Source organism: Manis javanica, chromosome 7 (assembly GCF_040802235.1).
Source record: "Manis javanica isolate MJ-LG chromosome 7, MJ_LKY, whole genome shotgun sequence".
In the NCBI taxonomy this organism is placed as follows: domain Eukaryota; kingdom Metazoa; phylum Chordata; class Mammalia; order Pholidota; family Manidae; genus Manis; species Manis javanica.
The window spans coordinates 72,503,651-72,527,347 of record NC_133162.1 but is presented as its reverse complement, the minus strand read 5'-3'; the positions used below and the strand labels follow the sequence as shown (position 1 = coordinate 72,527,347).

The 23,697-nt window shown below is 38.9% G+C and overlaps 2 protein-coding genes across 13 annotated transcripts in view; one reads left to right on the top strand and one right to left on the bottom strand.

The window, feature by feature from the left end:
* The window catches only part of SHLD2 (shieldin complex subunit 2), a 105,496-nt gene extending 93,858 nt beyond the window's left edge, over positions 1-11,638 (bottom strand). For 6 of the 12 annotated variants that reach the window (XR_005057020.2, XM_037002526.2, XM_037002520.2 and 3 more), the window contains exon 1: positions 11,511-11,638. Coding sequence is in view for 5 of the 12 variants with exons in the window: in XM_037002526.2 (XP_036858421.2) it covers positions 11,511-11,631 (121 nt within the window). In the remaining 7 variants the exon portion in view is untranslated. The remainder of the gene's footprint in view (positions 1-11,510) is intronic. The other 6 variants (XM_017679683.3, XM_017679687.3, XM_037002524.2 and 3 more) reach the window with 4 other exon arrangements.
* Positions 11,639-11,672: 34 nt separating this feature from the next.
* Positions 11,673-23,697, top strand: part of GLUD1 (glutamate dehydrogenase 1) — a 43,781-nt gene continuing 31,756 nt past the window's right edge. Inside the window, exon 1 of the mRNA XM_017679691.3 lies at positions 11,673-12,373. Within this exon, the coding sequence (XP_017535180.2) occupies positions 11,917-12,373 (457 nt within the window). The 5' untranslated portion in view covers positions 11,673-11,916. The remainder of the gene's footprint in view (positions 12,374-23,697) is intronic.

The following is a 23,697-nucleotide window of genomic DNA, read 5'->3' as shown; positions in this document are numbered from 1 at the left end:
AGCAATTTGGGTTATACTTTATAACAAATGTGACTTAAATATACTGCAATATTATTGAATTTCATATCTTGAAAGAAATATGAATCATTCATATTACTATTCCCTCCTTTCGGAACTCAACTTTTTACACTCCACCTCAGCCTGGTGTCAGCTTTCCAAAGGCCTGTTGACCTAATGATTTCTCACACCAGTGTGGACTTAGGGTTTTCTCTACCCCAGCTACCCACCCATTAGAGACAAGTTTGTCAAGGCCAAATGATCAAGTTAGCGTCCATTCCTGCCCTCCTCACCCAAGGGTAAGCCTTGCCAGAGAAGAAAATAGCTCAATGATAGGGTTCTTACTGACGTGCTGAGCAAAGGCCACATTGCTAAACATTGCTAAGTAGACCTGAAAATGATGAAGTCATCTAGCTTTGTGCATAACCCAGTATCTCAGTCTGTCGGCATAAACACATTTTCCCACAAAGTTAATAAAAACTCTGAAATCAGCTAAGACCACCATGTTTTTCATCATCATCCAAAATCCACAGCCCCTCCAATAGGTAATGAACTCCCCTTTCCCACCACACTCTGATCTCATTTCTGCTCTGTGCTCTCCCAGGCCTAGACTATCACACCTCCTCCATAGCTATATTTCCTGATAACCCTTTGCACTGTTCCACTGGAAGCATATACCCTAAACCCTTAATCAATTCCAGCAACATTCTAGCAGTCTCCTTACATAAACTAAAATATGAGTGCAAGCTATTCTTTCCCACTGTGCAAATGTGAAGCATTGAAGTCATTCCTTGTCCACCATCATAGATCTCTACCCTGTAAAAGTACCTCTTTTGAGGTTTTTGTCATCTGTTCCTACCTCTCTCTCCTTGTTTCTGTCATCTTTTGACCTCTTGGTCACTCTCCCACATTCATTGAAGACTTTGGAAGCTGACTCAGGACCTTCCCACACTTCTCTGCCTCCATTCTGAGCAACTCACTTTCTCTTATCTGACTCCTGTCACACCCTAGCTTAATAGTTCCTTTATCTCCTCAACTCCAATAGCCTTCACTTTCTCTTCAGTTCAGTACCCATTCCATAGCCAGATCTACATTCAGTCATAATCAGCAACTGCTCCTCCTATTTACCCATTTATTTAATTAAATCTTAAATTTCAGTATTCAATCTCAACCACTTCATATCCAAGCTGCTGTTTTCTTGTTTGTTCCCTTTTCAGCCTTGACTCAATGGCCCATCACTTCAAACACTTTCATTACTGGAATCACTTGCCTCTCTTTCTACCATATTGGCCCATAAAACTCGGACCAAGATCAATCCAAGTGTTCAACTTACCTACTCAGCCACTCGAGTTGCTGAGCCCTGAGAGAAAAGCAATCACTCACAACTCTATGTACCAGTCATGAGAAATGCATTAATCACAATTCTTCAAGGTAATTCCATTCACTTGGGTCTCTTATTTCCTGCAACGGCTGTCTCAAAATTTTCCTTTTCTACTTACGTTCCCTCCTACAATCACCATCTCCTTCCCTTATAATCTCAGTTGATGACTTTAATCTCCTAACTTCACTGAAAAAGTTCATCAAGTGTACAGATGCCCCAAATTCCTCACCTACACCCAAATACCTTTCTCCAACCACACCATCCCCTTTCTTTATTCCTATTTCAGTGGAACACATTTTCCTATTCCTACTCAAACCCAGTATCTTCACTCCATTTTCTCTTATCTTAAAGATAATGTTCAATCAATCCTACATACCTCCTTTTTCCTCTATCTTCAACTTCTCCCCTTCTACTGACTTTTTCTGTTTAGCATATAAACATGCTAAAGTATCTCTCATCTTGATATCACATCCCTCTACCTCCTACCCTGTATCTCCATATATTTTTCATAATCAAGCTTTTTGAAAAGAATATCTCATTTGTTTCCACTCTCTCACAGCTCTTCAACTCTTCCATCCTCAGCGATCATATGTATAAACTCTTCCATGGAGACTCCACTGATATTTTTCTATAGATTAACCTCTACTTGTAATGCTGTCCTTTTACAGCTGACCTATTAGCTACATTTGACAATGCTCACCGCTTTCTTAAAACTTCTCAACTAACAACATTTACTGAAAACCTACTTTATGACAAGAACTGAGAATAAAATAATGAACATGACACAGTCACATTCCTCAAAGAACTTAGAATCAAGTAGGGGAAGCATCTATGAGAATTTATACTTTCCTTTTGACCTCTCAGACTATTCCTTCTTTTCTCTGCTCAACTCTTAGGCATCCACATTCCCCTTGGGTGCCTTCTTTTCTCTTCTCACATCCATCCAGGACCATCTTATTTACATTACCTATTCACTGATGATAACAAGGTATTTATCTCTAGTTTAGAATCCTGAGTTCCCGACTTATTTACTCTCTGTGAAAATACATTGGTACTTGGCTACCTCACTATCATGACAGCATCCTTTGATGAGTGAAGGTTTTTAATTTTGATGAAGTCCAATTTACCTACTTTTTCTTTGGTAGTTTGTGCTTTTGGTGTCATATTTAAGAAACTATTGCCTAACCTAAGATCATGAATATTTACACCTACGGTTTTTCTCAAAGTTTTATATCCTCAGCTCTTATATTTAGGTCTTTAAGTCCACTGAAATCAGTAATTCTTGAAAACTAAGAATTTCAATTGTTTTTCAAAGGCTTTTGAAGTTTTAAAACCATGATTTTAAATACTTGAAACCACAGCTAGAAAACTTTGCTAGTAGAGCTTATAATGTAAGCTACAGCATAGAGAAAAGGCAGATGATGACGTGAGTATGTTCTGTCACAACAATTAAACATAAAAAACTGGGGAGGACTGCACAGAGAAAGAGCAGTAAGAAGACAGCTTAGATGTAAGTTCAGAAGTCTCACTTCCTGCCTCACCTGGGGCAAAAGTCCTGGGGTGAGGAAGGGTGAGAAAAATCTCCAATATGTTTGTGAGGAAAGACCCAGAAGAGAAGATAATTATGTTTCCCTTTCCCAAGCTATGGTCCAAGGAACTGCAAGCCCCTTAGCGAAACCTTGCATGTAACACTATATCAATGTGGCAGGAGAGCTACAGTCAGCAATATGCCCAGACCATATTCCTGAAAAGCTGCCTCAGTCATAAGCATACCAGCATGAGCAGAAACCATTAACAAGTTTGCACTGGGTCAGTGGGCCCAAAAGAACTTGGATTAAGGAGGATCTACCACACACAGACCTATTGACCAGAGGCCATGGTGGGAGCAGGGACATCAGCCTCAGATGCAGCAGAGCAGGCAGTGCTATTTAAGACTAAGACAGTCACGGTACAACTTAGCAATGGCTGAGGACAGAGGATGGCACAAAGATGAGATGCCTCCATCTCAATGCCAGGAAAAATACCTGGGTATCTCCACCAATTACCCTCCACCACAGAAAAAAAGGTGGGGAGAGCTATGTGGCAAGATTGAGTACTTATCCAAAGAACTAATTATTGACCCAAGAGTCTGAGTTAAGCTGGAGTTAACTAAGTTAAACCAGAAGCTACTGACTTTATCCTAACCTGGCAAGATTGCTTTTTACCACCCAAAAGAAATAAGATGCTCAAAGCTAAGGAAATTTTAATGATTGAGAAATAAAAAAGTTTTATCTTTGCACATTCAAATTTGCAGTTTATAAAATGTATGTCTGCTTTACTTCCAGTTGAGTTTCTCACTACACAAAAGGTAAAGCCCTTAACTAATTGATCTACATCTTCAAAATTACAACATGCTATTCTTTACCTGGAGAACCATAATCACACTGGTGTCCAATCCTAAAATATGTCAAGGTCTTTCCTATATTAGAGTTTTCCCACATGTGGTTTTTGTCACTTGTTCTCACAGTTCTTTACAAGGTTGTTCTAATACAACTTTTAATTTCAATTTAAATGTTTCTTCCTTGAAGAGGCCTTCTCTACCATCCTATATAAAGTAGCACCATATCCTGTTATTTCCTAGCCAGCAATTCCACAATCCAACCTCCCCACTAGAATGAAAGATCTGTTCTTGTTTTCTATCTTGTTTACCTACCCCAGTGTCTGGTCAGTAATAGGTGCTCTATAACTAGTTCCTACATGAATGAATGAATCAGAGTAAAGTATGACAGACAAAATAAAATCTTCTGATAAATCCAAGTATTAAAGAGCTTTAAAAAAATTAAAAGTAGACAGCTACCATATTTTAATTTAGATATTAAGATAAAATAAAAGACCATAAATTTCTATTTGTTTTTAAAATAATGCAATTATAGCTGAGAAAGATGGTGCCTTCTCCAACTAAAGCCATTTAAAACACAAACACGAAACAGAAACAAACAAATCCAACAAAGTACCAAGACAAGTTTCTTTAAAATTAAAAAATAAATAAAGGGCACAGGAATAGAATTTAGACTACAAAAACTTTACTGAAAAACATGAGACTGACTATAATGGAAGATGCTCTATACTCCTTTATGGTGAAACAATAATGTAAGATTATCAGTTCTCCATATTTGAATCTATAAATCTAATGCAATTACAAGTAGAATACAAAATGATTGTGTTTTTTTAAGTTAATCACAATCAATATTAGATATAACTGATATTTACAAATAAGTTTCAGATTTCCAAAATGATGAGTTAGATTCAAGCCAACTTTTCCCATGAAAACACTAGGTGAAATATAAAACAAAAATTTCTTAAAAGTCACTAAGAGGTAACAAGATAGTAAGGAATTAACCAGCTAAACCTGTAAGAGAAAACCAGGAATCTAGAGTAAATTAACACCAGAGTTGCTTTTGATCTGAGGACATTTGATAATGAGGGAAAACATATGTTTTTGTCTGATAGTGTCATGGGGTACAGGGAAAATAATTCAAAGCACAGGACCCACATAAAATGATGTCGAGTAAGAGAGTATCCCACAATAACCTGTAACCCTACAGGGCAACATCCTCAGGGTAACAGTCACCTGAAAATAAAGCAGTCCCTGAAGTCTTGTAACCAAAATTTGCATTGTTTGATGGTCCACGGAATTGTAAACTTTGGATTAAAGTGGCACTTTGCCTGACCCCAGGCACCTAAAGAATAAAGCACACACAAAAAAAGGTTGGAAAACACAAAAGGAGTAGGTAAGAAACGTAGAAGATAAAGTGGTGGAGGATAGAATTGGGTAGAAACAGTATATGAAGAGGTAACAGTTGAAAACGTTATAGACCCTGTGAAAAAGCCCCATCTCTAGATTCAAAAAGCACAAAGAACAACCAAGAGAGGATTTCAGTAAAGCCAATAAATTGGTCTTATTTAGAGACATGCCATCTTATGAGCTGCCCCACCTGATCTCATCACTTCTTCTGCATCTCCCTCCTCCCCACCAGACAGATAGACACACCAGCCACAGTGAACTATGATGCAGCTACCTACTGCATACTATTTTGATCAGGCCTTTTTTGGTTGAAAAAGGAGACATTTGGACCACTTTTTAAAAGGAGGAGAGGGATATTATAAAGATACATAGATTAGAAATAAAATTAAAATTGGAAAGCCACCTTTTTGACCAAGTCACATCATAGGTTTCAGGCCAGTATTTAGACCAGACATGGTTGAGCACTAGCCTAAAAAGCAATCAGTCATATGTAGCCTGGGGAACAGATAAGAAACAGGGTACCAGACATGACTACCTAAAAAGGCAAAGGGCATAGCAGTGATCAATTAAGAGCCATAGTATAGCTCCAGATAACCGGACAGAAAATCATGTTGGTCAACATGACAATTTGACAGGCTTATCAAAAATAAATGTACCTGTACCAATGTTAATTTCTTAGTTTTGATAAATGTGTATCATAGCTATGTAAGATGTTAAGATTAGGGAAATGATGGGTGAAGGGATCTTTTTGCAGTATCTTTGCAACTCTTCTGTAAACCTAAAATTATTTCTAAGGAAAAATTATTTCAAAATAAGTTATTACAGATAAAATTGTTTCCAAATAAAAAATCAATTTCAAAAAGTTGTAATATTGATATATCTAGTCATTGTTTTTTTCAATTCGCAGTACCTTAATAACATCATGGAGTGCTCTTATGATCCTAGATACATATTTTTAAACATTATTCTTTCACATTTCAGAATTTTAAGGTTTTATACTACTTCTTAAAATTCTAATTCCTTTTTTTTTTCCACCTGTTCACTCATCTGGCCCTTTCCTTCCCCACCCTCTAATTCTTTTTTTTTTTTTGCCAGTTATTATGATAACTATGAAGAAAAACTAGAAAAACTTAAATATTCCATATTGAGAACCAAACTGAAAATATTATGATTTAGGTTTGAAATAATATGACTCTATAAACATGGATTAGGAATAAAGTCTAAGTATCCCTTGCTGTTCCATCTATTCTGTTTCTGAGTTCAGACAGCAAGTGTTGGATCAGGGAGGAATACCTGTAATTGAAAATGCTGTTATTACTGTTATTCTCATTTGTACGCTTTTTAGTTTTTCTCTAAGAAAATGTTAAAATAAATGAAAACCAATAAGAGACATGGAACTGAACTTTCTCAGGGCTTGGGTTTTTAGTTTTTTTTTCAATTAAAATTTTTCTTTGAATACATGATTGCTTCTCTAATGTGGTTTTGTTCTTTTGTGTACATGTGTATTTTATTTAAAAAAAGGGCAGGAAAGAATATAAAATTACAGAAGATAGTCAAAGTCTATATTATATATAAGTTTATAGGATAGACTTATATATAAATATATCAAATAATTTTTATTCAAAATAATTCATCTTATTTCCAATCCAGAAAAGACAAATGAAGGTAATATAAAATTACAGAAGACAAAGTCTATATTATATAATTCATTAGGATAGACTTATATAAATATATCAAATTATTTTTATTCAAAATAATTCATCTCATTTCCAATCCAGAAAAGACAAATGAAGGTAGAGACAAATACTGGCATTAATTTGAGCCTTTCATCACAAACTTCCCTCATTCTCCTGATAATTCTAGCTCTGTATTAGCACCTTCCCACTGACAGACTATGTTCACTGACACTTAATTCTTTTTTTGTTATTTTCTTTTCTTAATAACTGACCAGAACTTTCACTGTGGATGGCTGGCAGATACAAACTTGTAAATAAGATACAATCCCTTTGCATTTCATTGGTTTTAGACAGCCCTCCATATGCAATCATAAAGATTCTACATGTGATGAGGAAACAGTGGTGGACAAATTATGCAACAGGAACCTTTACATACCCACCCCATGTATCTTCAAAATAGCTGAATCCCAAGCTGTGTTCTGTTAGTATGTTACTATAACACAGAGCCTCCAAGGAGACTCTCATTTCCGCTCTTTGCACACAGACAAGGACTTCTCATTTCAACGTAAAGGCCAGTTAATTCTCTTGTTAATTTTAGCCACTGGCTTATGTATTACGCCAATGACAAGAAGTTGGTGATGGCAGCTTCATCTGGAAATCTGTTGAAATTATTTGAGCACTTAATATTTCATTATAATTCCCAGATTTTCCCCAGCAGTTGAGGATGGGTTCCTGTCTTGTTCTCTTGTCTGGCAACAGAGTAAACACCACAGCATGGAGTTACTGCCTTATGAGATGTCAAAGTAAAAAACTGTTCAAAAAAAGGAGACATAATCTTAAAACTATCATCATTATATAAGATCACAAGAGGAACTAGACTCTGCAAATTTCTCAATGTAGAAACATGAAACATGAGAGTTTTTAAAGGGAACTAACATCTGCAGATTTCTCAATGTAGAGAATATAAAACCACAAGCATTATAATCCCCAGTGTTAACTTTACGACTGTGTCACCCCTCTTAAACTGCACTTGTATTCTAAGAAAATACGTTATCACAATAAGATCACACAGGACAGGGCAGTTATTTTCTGTGGCAAACACGGCAAATACTGTTTCTTGCCAGCTTAACAACTATTCCTTCCACCTTTTCTTCCTCGCTGGCAGGGCCTCTCTGTACTTCAGAAGCTCAAAGTGCCGGGACATCCTCCTTCTAGCCTCCCCTACAAGGGCGGGGCATATAATCCAGTCCTAGCTACTGGGGCCAAAGCAGCTAAAGCTGGCTGGCAGGCCTTTGGAAAAGGTTTTCTTTTCCAATAAGAGATCTAAGTACGGGAGGAAACTGCTATTCTTCTATGTAGGACTTAGCTGTGTCTGCACGTGACCCCTGAAACAGCTGTAGCAATCTCACGACTACAGCTTGCTGAATATAACACAGAGAAAAGAACTTGAGTCCCCAATGGTATCACTGAACCCTGTACCAGCAAAATGCTGTGCCTCCAGGCTTCTTGGTAGATAATAGTTACCTTAGTTTATGGCCTTAGACTGGGCCATTTCTATTTGGATATTCTTACTTGAGGATCAAAACATCCTAATATAGCCAGTAATTATCTGTTCACCCCATGTTTTCCAAATCAGGAAGTAAGGCCACCACCATTTAGCTGACTCCAAGACATTGCCAGTGCTTATCTTGATCTCTACTGCTTCATTCAGGTTTTTCTTTTCTTTCTTTCACTAAGGAGCAAACTCAGTGTAATTATACTCACATCTATGCTTCACAATAAAGTTTGTTCCTTCTACAACTTTTCCATGACAGTCCACGGGAAGGTACTTACTGCTGCTGTATATATTTTTCAGTTATGTCTGTTTTAAACAGCATCATAGATGGTCCCAATTTATAGCTTACACTTTCTTTCTTACTATTCAAACTCCAATCCCAAACTGAAATCACAAGTGATGTAAAACTTTCAAAGAGAAAATGCAAAAGATAGAATAAAGGTTTGCTTTTATAAGAAAGGTCATTCATAAGAAAGAAACCAATCCTACCATTTGCAACAACATGGATGGAGCTAGAGAGTATTATGCTCAGTGAAATAAGTCAGGCAGAGAAAGACAAACACCAAATGATTTCCCTCATTTGTGGAGTGTAACATACAAAGCAAAACTGAAAGAACAAAACAGCAGTAGACTCACAAACTCCAAGGAGGGACTAGTGGTTACCAAAGTGGAGGGGTGGGAGAGGCGGGTGGGGAGAGAGGGAGAAGAGGATTAAGGAGCATTATGATTAGTTCACATGGTATGGGGGTGGGGGTCATGGGGAAGACATGGTAGCACACAGAAGACAAGTAGTGACTGTAGCATCTTACTACACGATGGACAGTGACTGCAATGGGGTATGGGGGTAGAGAACTTGATAATATGGGTGAATGTAGTAACCACATTATTTTTCTTGTGAAACCTTCATTAAGAGTGTATATCAATGATACTTTAATAATTAAAAAAAGACAAAGCTGTCATGTATTTATATGCTGTCCTTCTAAATCCTAAAATTCTTCTAAGATATTTTAAAGCACTTGAAAGCACAAAAGCATACTATAGATCAATGAGGAAAGACCTATTGTTTTAAAATAGCTAAGGATAACTCAAACCTCAAAGACAGAACACTGGTATGTCTTTGTTGAATGCTACTAATGACCAAAATTCCCTTCAAGTTACATTCTGGCCTTCTTTTGAACTGGAAATTACTACTACTAATTAAGCTTTAATTTCCAAAATATCTGTATATTTCATAAAGGAGGTCATCAATGTAAAGCTGAAACTCTTTACATCACAGCAAAGAATTTTTAAATAAATGCAACAAATATTTAAAATACTTCTTTGAATAGTAACAATAGCATAACTTTAGAGTCAAATGTACAGGTTTGAATCTTAGCCTATTTACCAACAAGGTGATGATCAAGAATTCACTTGGTCTCTGTGAGCCTTAGTTTCCCCCTTCTGTTAAATCAGGAATTATAATATCTACTTTAGTGTGAAAAGAAATTCTACAACTACTAACTACTGGGGGAGGTGGAAAGGTAATATTTGGATGCTTTCACTCATTCTTTAAACTTACTTGTCATGTTTGAATTTTTTTTACAATATGTGTATAATTAAAAACACGATTCTTTTTTAAGCATCTATGTTACAGGATTTTTCCAGAGCTATTTTGTAACACATCTACCTACAGGAGATTCCCAATTAAAACTCCTTCCATAGCCTTTCCAGCTTTTGAATTTAGGTGAACTTGGAAGGAGAAAAATTAAACACTTATTTATCTGAAGACTACGGTTATCAAGAAAGAGATAAACAAGAGCAATCAAACTAAGCTTTTAAACCACTTTCCTTAAAACATACCAAAGAATTTAATCTGAAGAGAAAAAATTTCCACATGTTTACTGATACTAACCTCTTTATTTTGAATCTTTAGAGTCTTGGAGATTTTTCACTATCAAGTGAAAATATATCAAGTGAAAAATAATTGGGCACCTTAATCTTTTGACCAACAAAACAGATTTAGGATTCAGTTCAGAGAATAGTTTCCACTGAAAAATATAATACAAATATAAATAAGTTTATCTAACAAAAAAGGTAAAATACAAGCTCCATCTTTTTTGCTTTGAGAGTACCCTGAGCTAAATGAATGTGATTTGTCACTTCATACTTCACAGTATATTGTTAGAATTAAGAACATTCTCTTCCATATTCTAAAACATGAACAAAGTGAAAGTCAGGAAGCAAAGTCGTTTTGCAGGTAAAAAATGTGCTCTTTAAGTACACTGAGTACATTATAAAGCTGGTAAGGTGGCCTCTGGTAGCTTGCTGTAAAGACTTGAGTCCTTACTTTCACAAGTATCTAACTTGCCCACAGGAATGTATACCTTTAGCATTTCTCGTCAAGTATGTATATGTACATAATTAAACCTTCAAGTAGCTTAAAGTTTACAAATCCTATTCTGGACCACTTAATACATACACTACTGAGAATTTTCTGGAGTATTACTGCGTTTCTTTAGAGCCTGTTAGAGCCTTTTAGACTATTTTAATAACATTTCTGAAAAGGGGAAGCACTGTCTATAAGTTTTAGAAAGATACAACGATTTACAGAACTATTTTATCTCAACATCTTTCAGTGCTTGAATGAGACAAAATTAAAAACGTTTACTAGTAAAGGCCAGTCGGTAAAGGATTCCCCAGTTCCCAGCTTCCTCCTTTCCAGGTGCTGCAAGGCACCTTAAAAATGTGACTCGGGATGACATTAAATTGTTCGCAGTCCCTGAGGATAAACCCAAGCCCTTAGCCAACCAAGCCTTTAATCTCCGCGCCTCCGCCTAGGAGCCCCGCGCCAGGCCCCAGGGCCCCCGCAGGACAGGACCAGGGACCGGCAGGGAGGCCGCCCCGCCCGAGGGCGCGCGGGCGGAAAGGAGGGACACCCATGACTCACTCGCCCCGGGCCCGCCTCCAGCCCGCACCACCTCCACCCCAGCGCGGTCGCGGGTGCAGCCTCTCAGCGCCCTCCAGAGGCGGGAATCTCCCTCCCCTGGCTGCCCCCTCCCCAAATAAAATCCCTCCCCAAACAAGCCCCCTCCCGCAAAAGGCCCCCTCCCCTTCGCGAGGCCCAGGAGGCGCGCTGACCTGAGACACCGCCTCCATGCCAAGGTCCTGGAAGCCCGCAGGGACCCTCGCCCCGCCCCCCACGGCCGGCTCGAGCATGCGCGCCGGGCCCTCCCGCGCCTGGCGCGCCCCCGAGCGTCATCGCCGGCGCGCGCCGCCTCTAGGATAGCTGGGCGAGGGCGCGGCGGAGGCGGATGCCCGCGCCTTGGGCGGTGCGCGCCCCCCGCCCTGCCATTCACAGGTTACGTGAGCCCTCGGCCCCCAAAGTCCGTCCTCCCGCTTAGGCGGCTATCGCCGGAGGGGAGGGGACAGCCAGGAAGGCAGGAAACTGCGGCTTAAAAGGGCAGCCCTCCCTGGGCCCTTCCTCCCTCCTGCCGAACCCGGGCCTCCGAGAGCGCCTCTGCTACCCAGCCTCCGCCCCGCCGCCATGTACCGCTGCCTGGGCGAAGCGCTGCTGCTGTCCCGCGCCGGACCCGCCGCCCTGGGCTCCGCCGCGGCCGACTCGGCCGCACTGCTGGGCCGGGCCCGTGGGCAGCCCGCCACCGCTACTGTCGCCGCCCCGCAGCCCGGGCTTGCGCCGCCCGCCCGGAGACACTACAGCGAGGCGGCGGCCGACCACGAGGACGACCCCAACTTCTTCAAGATGGTGGAGGGTTTCTTCGACCGCGGAGCCAGCATCGTGGAGGACAAGCTGGTGGAGGACCTCAAGACCCGGGAGAGCGAGGAGCAGAAGCGGAACCGGGTGCGCGGCATCCTGCGGATTATCAAGCCCTGCAACCATGTGCTGAGCCTGTCCTTCCCCATTCGGCGTGACGACGGCTCCTGGGAGGTCATCGAGGGCTACCGGGCCCAGCACAGCCAGCACCGCACGCCCTGCAAAGGAGGTGAGTGCGCCCCGAGTCCCTCGCTCCCTCTGCGCGTCCCTGCGCGCCGGGCCTCCTGTCTGCCCGGGGTTCGCTGCTCAGCCCATCCCGGATGGGCACTGGCCGCCCCCCACGCTCCCCCTAGCTCCCGCCTCGGACGTGTTAGGTTCAGGTGTACAGTGATTTTTCCGCCTTAAAGCCACCACCTAGGTGGCCACGTCTCCCTCCCCGTGAGCCATCATCATCCCGGGCTTCTGCTTGTGTTGATGTATGAAGAATCGGCACCGCATCACTTTTCTTCTGATTCTAGTGGATGTGACACATAGAATGACTCCTGACGACATACACTTCTAAGCCCATCTCTCGTTGTGCCTCTGCAAGTTTTTGTGGGCTTATATGACTCACCGAATGCCAACTACAAAATAATGATTTTCGTTTTTTCACTTTTTCACATCAGTGACAGATGATACCGGAACATGCTAAATGAATTGCCTTCTAGGTTTGAAATCTAGACAGTTTCATTAACCAAATGAATATACTTATTACACGTTGGTCTTTTAAATTATTTTTCAACCCTGACAGTTTCTGTTTGGTACTCGTCGTCCCCCCCCACCACCACCACCAAAAAAAATTGATACGTGAGCAGTGTGTAACATCTCTGACAAATAAGCTCGGAGAGTCCTGACAGTAAATCTAAAGGATGTAGATTGCCGGGCAGCCGGCCAGCCAATGGAATGAAAAAGCCCTGGGGGTGTGTGCTGGCCCTGGTTAGCACCAGATTTTGAGCTTGGGGGAAAGATATAATAAGGAAGAGAGGAGTAGAGTCGGTTACAGTTTGGTAGTCACCAAGTTATCCTGTAGTTTAAACTTTTGAATGACTGTTGATCTAGCTTCTGCAGTCAGATTGCTCTCTTTCAGCAAGTGGAGGCTTTTTTTCGTTTTTTTCTCCAATAACAGTACATCTTTAAAGGTGCTTTAAAATAATCTTCTTTTTTCTGTGAAAGAAACATTACGTAGAATAAAGGACCCGTGGAGGTGAAGAATCCTTCTGGATGTTGCCTGGCTAGTAAGCACAGAGGATGCTGCTGACTGGACCCTTTGTCTTGTAAATCTGGTCCAGCTGACTTCTGCAGGTAGTACTTAGAAGGCTCTATGGGACAGACAACTCTGCTAGCGTTCCCAGTTGGGGAACAAAGGTTGCTTGCAACTGTTTGATGATTTACTTTTACTTGCTAATTTTGCTTTGACTCCACTCACTTCTAGGACTTACCTTTAGAGGGTAATTATCCTGTAGCTCTAGGTTTCCTCTTCTGAAACCTGTTTGTACCATCTTGACCTCTAATTTCCCTTTCCAGGTCGAAAATTATATAAAATGTATACATTGTCTAACTTATATTACCTTTCTTCTTCCTACCACTCCCTATTCTCTAAATTAAGAATACAAGTTCCAACTCTGAAGTAAAGCAAACAAAGATGTTGGAAGAGAGAAAGTTAGCAAATATGAAATTGCAGTGTTTCTTTAAGATGAAAATCAACTTTATGTTACCGTCTCGTTGGCAGTTTTTTCCAGTCACTTAAAAGATGCACTAATAAGCTACTATATACCTTTTTCTGCAGGATCTGATTTAGTTACCTTAAAGTTCTTTATAGGCCAAATCCTTCCCTATCTAACTCCACAAACTCAATGAAGCAACTAAAGTTTACCATATTTTGTCAGTCTTCTTCCTCTTGTTGCCAGAGCAATTTTAATACCAAAATATTGAACCTAGCAACAAATTGCATCAGCCCTACCAAAGCACTGTTAACTGTAGCACTTGGTATACTAGAGTGTAAGATACAAGTCTCTGTTTAATTTCTCCCATTTACAAGAAGGCATGATACTGAGTCCCAGTATATAAACATTAAGAAACTTGAATTGGAACTAATAAATAGTAGCAAGCATTGCAAGATAATAAAATATGAAAGAAAATTGGTCTCTATAAAGTGGTACATCTATTAAGGAATTTGAAAGACTGGAGAGAAAAGGATTGGAGAGGATTATGAAAGCACTTAAAAATATCTTAGTGTGCTTAAAATGATAAAGAGTACGCTAAATAGATGATCAACAAAATTTAGATACTGTAGACTTCCATGCTTTGCTTTCATGACACTCCAGGATCTTCCTACCCATTTATTACCCTCATATGATTGCAAGCATGTATATTCTAAGAGGAACTTATTTCAGTGGATTTTTTCCTCCAATTAAGCATTATAAGGGTATGTGTGTTTTTTTGTTTATTTTTAAATAAGAAGGTTGTTGATCTCTTTGGTTCCACTGTGGTCTTAGAAATAAAAAATAGATTACTTAGATGGTTTGAGATTTTAAAAGATACTTTGGTTAATCCCTATGAACTTCAGTTTTACCTCTTAAGCATACTTTAACACACTTCTTTCTCCCTTTCCTCTCACTCAACCACCCTCTCTACCAATGTTCTTTGCAAAAAAAAAAAAAACCTTGTCTGGTCCTCTTCATCCTTTTCCCAACCTTTCTATGTATCTTCATCACCTTTCTATGTATCTAATTATTCCGCAAGAGCAACCTTATAACTGAGTTTTCCAGAATAAAATTCTCAAGGTTGAAGCAAAGCAGCGTTATAATCTCTGTAAAGAAAACACCTGTGTGAGGTGGTTTTAAGACCTGGGGTGGGTAATGTGTACTCATTCCAAGTAAATATTTAATAATACATAGTGGTCTGTGATTGTCTTTTCCCACACACTGTATTTGACTGTAGCCATTAGACTTGCATCTATTAAGGATTTACAATAGAGGCTCTGAATGGAACTTTTGAGGGAGGCCTTAATAATTTTCAGCAAAAATGAACATTATAGGAATTTCTGCCCTGAAAAAGCTTTTTTGAAGGTTCTTGTGTAGTTGAAACATAAGTGATTGTTCCTGTTAACTTTCTCAGAATAAATTCTGTATTTTATGGGCAGTGGTTCTCCCTGAAACCATTCTGCCTTTGTTAGAAGGAAGTTTATCATTTAAGTCATTTGGGGGAAAAGTGTGTATTGATAACAGCAGTTCATTGATATAGGAGCAATTTAACTTTCTCTTCCAGCCTACTCCCCAAACTCCATCCCTCCACCCACTACACCTTGTTTTTCATATTAAAACTATTGAGGGAAAATTCCCCGACTGGTTCTTTCCCCTATTATAGAACTTGCTAAAATTACCATCATTTAAATAAATTTGATGGGCTTATAAATGGAATCCTTGATACACTGACCCTAAATCTTTTATTTAATTACAAACAGCAGTACAAAAAAAATACCCTATGTTAATACATTGACTTGTTTTTTGAAGAGCCAAAATGCAAAAAAGAAACAGTAGGAGGTAGATGGTCTTTGTTCTTGTCTTTGAATGCAGGGATGCTGGTGACTGGATGCAGGGGTTGAGGGCAGGGGGAGACATCTAAGGATTGCAGTCCACACAGTATTAGTCCCCCAATCTCTGGGATATAATTGTGGTGAAGGTTAGTACTTGGGGAAGACTAAAGAAAGTCCTGATATTGTTTAAAACTGAGACATCCTCTGCCCTCATTGAAAGTGTTTATGACTTAATTCTGCTATGCTGAATTGACAAGTATCAAAACTTGTGTAACTTTGAATACACTCACACTTCCTAATATTTTTAAAGTGTGAGTATATGTCTGTGTCTGTTGCCACAAGATAAAATGTAGCCTTTGTAGGTAAATTAAATTTACAGTTTAACTCAAACTAAAAATTCATTTAGAAGACAGGTTGTTTGTACGTCTTCTACCCCTAACATTTAACCCCGAGGTTTTATCTTTGTTGCTGCTGTTGTTTTTAATACTTTTCTGTTAAACATGTAACATGTCCATTACAAAGGCCTTTTTATTTCACAGAAGCCAGATGTCCCATAAACCTCCAACCCCCAGACATGCTAGGAAATGAAGAGCTGAGATACTGGTGGAGACCTGTTCATCATATTGTTAAGCAGTCTTGCCTTGTTTTGTGTGACTCCATCTAGCTAGTTTGCTTTGGCTGTAAAAACCCCACATCAGGAAAACAAACACTGCTCACTCATTATTCAGAGTACACTTTGCAGGAAGTGGGGCATCACAAATGGGAGGGTAAACACCAGTGTGTATTTAAACTCTAATAAAACTGGCAGTGTTTAGATTTTAAGTACAAGAAATAAAACTTGAACATGACCTTTCTGGTTTGCAGTGGGAGGAAACTGGGAAATTAGCACTGTCAGTGATAATTTAGGTTGCCTAGGAAAATTGTCTTTTATCAGTTATGTTAAAGATAGCAAGGGTTCCGCCAGGATCCAATAAAGACTAAACTATGAACTTTCAGATGTAGAAAAATTCCTAGGCAATGATCTCTGACGTGAGAGATCTGTATTGCTTTTCCTAATTATTTTGCAGAATAATTAAGTTTTCATAATACAAGCAAGTGAGGAAAAACTAGTATCACTTCAATGAAGCACATTGATTCATAAATTGAATCAATATTTGTTATACCCAATAAAACCCTGCTAAAATATGTCTGATTTGACTACTCAAATAGTAATGAAAGTTATAAAAAGGGAAGCAGCTCTACCCCAGCCTTTCTCTACAAAATAACTATGAACAATCTTAAATCCAAAGCTGTTGTCTAAAACTGACCTGGCTGTCCTGATGAATCAGTATTTCCCTTCCAGAGGCAGAAACTAATGCAGATTGAAGTACAGCTGATCCTTGAATGAAACAGGTTTGAGCTGCCACTGTCCATTTATACTTTGAGTTCTTTCAACATATTATGTTGGAAGATTTTTTGGAGATTTATGACAATTTGAAAATTTCTCTTTTCTCTAGATTACATTAATGTAAAAATACACTATATAATACATATACAAATACATGTAATCTGTTTATGTTACCGATAAGGCTTCTGGTCAACAGTCAGCTGTTAAGTTCTAGGGAAGTCAAAGCGTGGATTTTTCAACTGTGCGTGGAAAGGGGGAGGGTCAGTATGCGAACCCCAGCTCTGTTCAAGGGTCAGCTATACTCACTGTTAAAGTGTTGAGGTATGGAATACTGCCACTGACAAAGGCAGGAAAGGTTTTCTGAAGGGCAAGAAGACAGACAGCCTGGGAAGGGCTGCTCAGGACCTTTTAAATTACCTTGTAGAAAGGAGCGGCACCAGGGAGGTTGTGCCTTGGCAAAGGTCAGTGAAGCAAAGTAAGGGGTAACAATAATAGCTGCCATTTGTTGAGCTCTTTGTGTACACCAGGCATTTGGCTAAGAGTTTTTCGTGCATTACTTTTATTCCTCATAACACCCTCCTGAAATGTACTGTTATCCCCTTTTCAAATACAAATCCTGAAGAGTGAAGTCTCCTTTAGTAACGTAAGGCTACAGAGTAGTGCAGTTGGGGTTCACACTCCAGTCATCTGGTACCAGCACACACCTTAATCATTACTGTCTGGGATTTCTTCATGGGGAAAGTTACAAATTGTATATTGGGGTAAGCACGTGGTGGAGAACCTGGTCATGCCATCTATACAGTGATTCCAGATACTTTTAAGTCATTTGAATTTGTTTAAAAACTATTACAAGATCTAGCTTTTTCCTAGAAAATAAATGTACAAACAATGTACATTTGTACATTGTACAACTTGTACATTTGTACAAATGTAAAACTTGTTCATAGTTGGTGTTTATAGGTCCATCTAATTCTAATCACTTAGGCAGTGAATGAAAATTTAAAGAGCGTTTCTATTGAAAGAGGTCTGAACAGCTTTGATGTTTAGTATGTTACCAAAACAACTTATTTCTTTACCAAAATGTTACTACATGTATTTAAGGGTTTCCAATGGAATAATTTTTAAATGGCTGTTTTCTAAGGTCTCTTCCTTAAAATCTAAGAAAAGTCTTTATCATGAATTAGTTACTCCCCTTGATTATTCTTGGAGAAAACCTGTCAGACCTAATTTTTCTGAGTTGCTGCTGCTTGTCTAGAGGAAAACGTGGAAGATGACACAATGAAAATTATAAAAGTGGTCAGTAATGTGACTCCTTTTACCATTTATTATTTCGCAAATATGTCAGCATAAGCCTTTAACAGAGCCCTTTGTACATGTTGGACTTCAGTAGGAATTATATGAACTTGTTTTTTTAGTCCCTTTTACCAAGAGAAAAAACAGTAAAGAACAATCGAGGATGATAGTATCTATATTAGGAGTTTACTAAATAAGGAACTGTGTATGTTCTTCTTGAACTATAGACTATATTCTAGGTAAATCTGTTTTTCCATTATGTGTTTTTCCCTGCAAGCAAGAACTTTAAACTTTCTTTAATTAAGGAACATTCCTTTGTTCGTGGGAGTTTCTGATAGTTAACCTGTTTGTCGCTTGTTAATTGCCTACTCTGCAGCAGGTACTATGCTTTATGCTGGAGGAACTAACCATAAGAAAGTTAAAAGAGAAACCCAAATCTGATTTGTTTTCCTTGAAATGATTTTTCATTGACTTCCCCAAAATAGAATCCAAAAATCTTTGCACTATACCATTTTCTTTTTGCTTTTAGTTCGTTTTTCTATTTCTAAATTTTCCTTTCCTGGAAACCAGGCAATAAATGACACAGTTGAAAACACACTAAACAATGTGTTGCTACAATAAGAATTCAAAGAAGGTACCAGAGAGAGACAGTCTTGTGCTGCAAGTAGGGAAGGCTGGGTCAGAGTTGGAGAAGAGAAAGGTCATTTCTGATAAAGAGAAATAGAGGGGTGGCTTCAGCCCAGGCAGGAGGTAGGACTGTGTGTAATGGGGTCCTGGGGATAGTCTATATGTCTGTAAATAGTAAAATGTAAGGGTTTATGACATAATAATTTATTTGGTCTCTGCCTCCAGTTCCTAACACAGAGCTCCTAAACTCACTATAATTTCCTGAATGATACAGGTGCTGGGAGCATCTTTTTTTTTGGTATCGTTAATATACAATTACTTGAACAACATAATGGTTACCAGACTCCCCCTATAATCAAGTCCCCCCCACATACCCCATTACAGTCACTGTCCATCAGCGTAGTAAGAGAGCATCTTTTGTTCTAATATTTGGTCCTTGATTCCATTTCCCATGAACTCCTAAAACCCTTGTAATTTCCTAAGTTATGGGGGGGTGGTAGGAGCATTCTACACATCCTTTGTTCTGATGATACAACTCTTGGTGGACTCCTGGATAGCTTCAGAATGGCAGCTGATCACCAGAAAGACTCAGCTAAGATTAGAAGCTTGGAGTTTTCAGCCCCAGCCCCTATCCTCCCCGGAGGGGAGAGGAGCAGGAGATTGAGTTAGTACTCCATCGTGCCTATGTGAAGAAGCCTTCATAAAGGTCCCTCAGCTCCTTGGTTCAGAGAGCTTTCTGGTACACATCCATGTGCCAGTAGAAGGGTGTGCCTGTTCCACAGGAACTAAAGCTTCTACACCCTTTACCCTTGTATTAAACTGGTAAACATCAGTAAAATGTTTCCCTGAATTTTGTGAGCTGTTACGGAAAATTATTAAACCTGAGTGGGGAATGTGGGAGCCCCTGATCTGTAACCAAGTTGGACAGAAGGGTGGGTACTCTGGGCACCCAATACCTACAACTGAAATTGGGGCCAGTGTTGTGGGACTAAGCTCTTAACTGTGGGGTCAGCGCTAACTGGTTAGTCAGTGTCAGAACTGAATTAAATTGTAGGACACAGTTGGTGTCATAGAGAATTGGAGAATTGCTTGGTGTGGAAAACCTACACATTTCATGTCCAAAGTGTATCATCAAAGCAGTTTTCCTTTTAGGTTTCTTTGATGGATAGCAATAAACCTAACAGTGCATAGAAAATTCGGCAGCAGTGGAGTTGAGAATGAAGTGATAGGTGGGAAAAGTAAAGGACAGAGGAAACGTTTTGAAGAAAGGGCAGTATTCTCCAGCAGGAAGGCAAGATGCATTGAATGACAGAGAGAAAAGCCAGAGATAACTCAAATTTGTAGCCCAGCACACTGGTGGTAAAGTAGTGGTACCAGTGGAAGAAAAGTGTTATTAGGAAAGAGGATTGGATTTTGAAAAGAAAGGACATCTAGTGTAAAATGATACTTAGGCAAATTGGAAATACAGGCATATATTTTCTCAATCTTACTGTTGTACATTTGCTCTGCTGTCTCTACATGTCTTCTGTTTCCCTGTGATTGATTCTCCTCTTCCTCCCTTAAGATCCATCTCAAATATCATTTACTTATAAATAGTGTATATGAAGTTGGATATCTGAAATTTTGAGCCTTTACCCCTTTGAAACTCAAGTCACTTTGCTAAATGTTACCCAATTTTATATTCACAGATTTGACTATCAACATTTCCAAGATCTGTTTGGTATGAAGGTGTGACTGAGTTTACTGTTATTAATAACAGAATAAGGACTCTATAAAGAAATTAACAAGATCCCCCTTTATTTATTTTATTTTTATTTTTTATTAAGGTATCATTGATATATACTCTTAGGAAGGTTTCACATGAAAAACATTGTGGTTACTACATTCACTCATATTATCAAGTGCCCCCCATACCCCATTGCAGTCACTGTCCATCAGCGTAGTAAGATGCCACAGAGTCACTACTTGTCTTCTCTGTGCTGCGCTGTCTTCCTCATGACCTCCCCGCACACCATGTGTGCTAATCATAATACCCCTCAATCCCCTTCTCCCTCCCTCCCCCACCCCTCCCCTTTGGTAACTGCTAGTCCCTTCTTGGAGTTTGTGAGCCTGCTACTGTTTTGTTTCTTCAGTTTTGCTTCATTGTTATACTCCACAAATGAGGGAAATCATTTGGTACTTGTCTTTCTCTGCCTGGCTTATTTCACTGAGCATAATAGCCTCTAGCTCCAGCCATGTTGTTGCAAATTGTAGGGTTTGTTTTCTCATGGCTGAATAGTATTCCATTGTGTGTATGTACCACATCTTTATCCATTTATCCATTCAAGGTCCCCCTTTTAAATACATAATCTTTCTTCTGTCCCTTAGGAAATTAAATTCTTAAGCACAAAACAAAGCTCTATGTTCCACAGATACATATGTATATGAATGCAGGGAAATGATTTTGAGGGATGTGTGTGTATATATATATACATATATGTGTGTTTATTTACTTATTTATTTAATATAATTTTTTATTGAGGTATCATGATATACACTCTTATGAAGGTTTCACAAGAAAAACAATGTGGTTATTACATTCACCCTTATTATCGAGTCCCCCCATACCCCATTGCAGTCACTGTCTATCAGTGTAGTAAGATACCTATGTGTGCATTTTTTAATCACAAAGAATATATATAATCAAATACATAAAAATCACCCCAGAGGAGAAGACTAGCCTTGTAAGTGGTAATCAGGGAAGACATCAGTTTCAGTTTTTTTCTGTATTTAAATTCTGATTAAAACATGTGTTACATAATTTTAAAATTCTAACGAGAAGAAATATTTTCCATTTCATTTTTCCAACATCAGCTAAACATATGCTTCCCAGAAAGCTTAAGTTTGTCTCTTAAGAATACTTTAAGATTTGAATAGTGGGTTAAAACTCTGAAGTACTTCCCTGACTTCTTAAACAGAACAGTGCATGGATACTATCAAAAGCAATTAAAGAGTATAATTTTCCTTAGCTACAAACGAAGTGCTTCTTTCTGGTATGAGTGAATTTTTTCTCGGACGTCTAGTATTTTACATGGTCATTACTCCTGGTGGGTACTACTAGCTCCTCGCTGTTGCTTTCCCTCCCCTCTTCATTTTTAATTAAAGTTATGCTTTTTGCTTGTAAGGTAGGACATTGTATTAGTATTCAGTGACCAAATGGGCTCTAATGAATAAATGGCAAGTGTTAGTACATAAATTTTAAAAATTCTAAGGCCTTTTTGCTTTTCTGGGGGTTCTATGCTTGTAATAGAAGTCTTGGATATTCAATAGTTTCTGAAATGAGAGAATACAGTTGGAAATTGAATTTCTGATGCATAAATCAAATCCTATTAAAAGATCCAGGTTCAAGAAATTTTTAAAACCATCTGAATTTTCATGACTGTGTTTAGTTAATGATTCATCACTTAAAAAAGAAGTGGTGATTTAGTTGCTAGGAGCTTTTTGCATGTTTTTGGTTTTGAGTCAGCCTAGCAAGAGGAAGAAAAATTCAAGCTACTTGGTTGTGGTTTTCACTGAATCTTTTTCAAAATAACCGGCTGGCTTGGTTTCTTCATAACCATAGTAACTTCAGCTAGTTTTTGCTTTTGATTTTTATTTCTCCTAGAAAAACTAGTGTACACCAGTGATTGGGCTCTTGAGTATAGTAAGGAATGTCATTGGTAATTAAGTAAAAAGGCAGAGAAATGCTTTGTGCTGTGTATAGTTTGCAGATGTCTGTGTGTCATTAATGTTCTTTTAAAACATCTGGATACCAGTTAGCTCAGAGTAACTACATAAGTTAATTTCTTTTGAGAATAAAAGGTATGACTTCAAAGTTGTATCACCAACCCTTCCTCCAACCTCACCAAGTTTGATAAATAATAAACATTGTTGTGGGTGGTGTTTCTTTAGTTTCCTCTGGAGAACAGGAAGCACAGATTGATTACTCTTGCCAGCTGGTCAGAATGTGGTCCTTGATTTTAGACCCTGTTTCTAATGCCATCAGTCCTGTGGTCCACACCTGTGCAGTTACCCAGTTCCCCTTCTAACTTAGCAGCCATGGAGTCCTGCATTGCGCCAAAAGCATCTACCTCCATTATTGCTCCTGGAGGCACTGTTATTCAAAGACCCAGTTGATCTCCTCCCAAACATTAGTAATGCTAGTGTCAATATAAGCTAATGGACAGTGCTCTAAGACTTTAGGGCAGAAAAGTAACATAATTTACTTTTCTCTATTTCTGAAAGAAATTTTTTGTTCCTTTTGGTTTCCCATATGCCCCCATCTGATCCTTGTGGGTCCTTCTCACCTTTGGCTTTCACTGCCATGCTCCCCATCCCACAAGAAAGGAGAAAAGGCTTGGTTTTCTAAAAAGTGAGACTATTCAGGTGGCAAAGAAGATCCTTCTTGCTTCGTTTTGGTTTAAAACATTTTAAGGTTTCTGATTTTCTTGTATGTGTGTATAATACCTGTTTGATTAAACACCTTTGTCTTCAAACGTAGTATTCTTGAAATACAGTAGACATTCAAAAATGCTAGGTTTTCCCCTTCCTTCAGAACTTGATGTAGATGTTACATCATTTTGTCTTTCACATACCCCAGTTGTGCTAACATCTTCTAATCCACTGAATTTACAAGTTTCCTGGTAGTTATTTT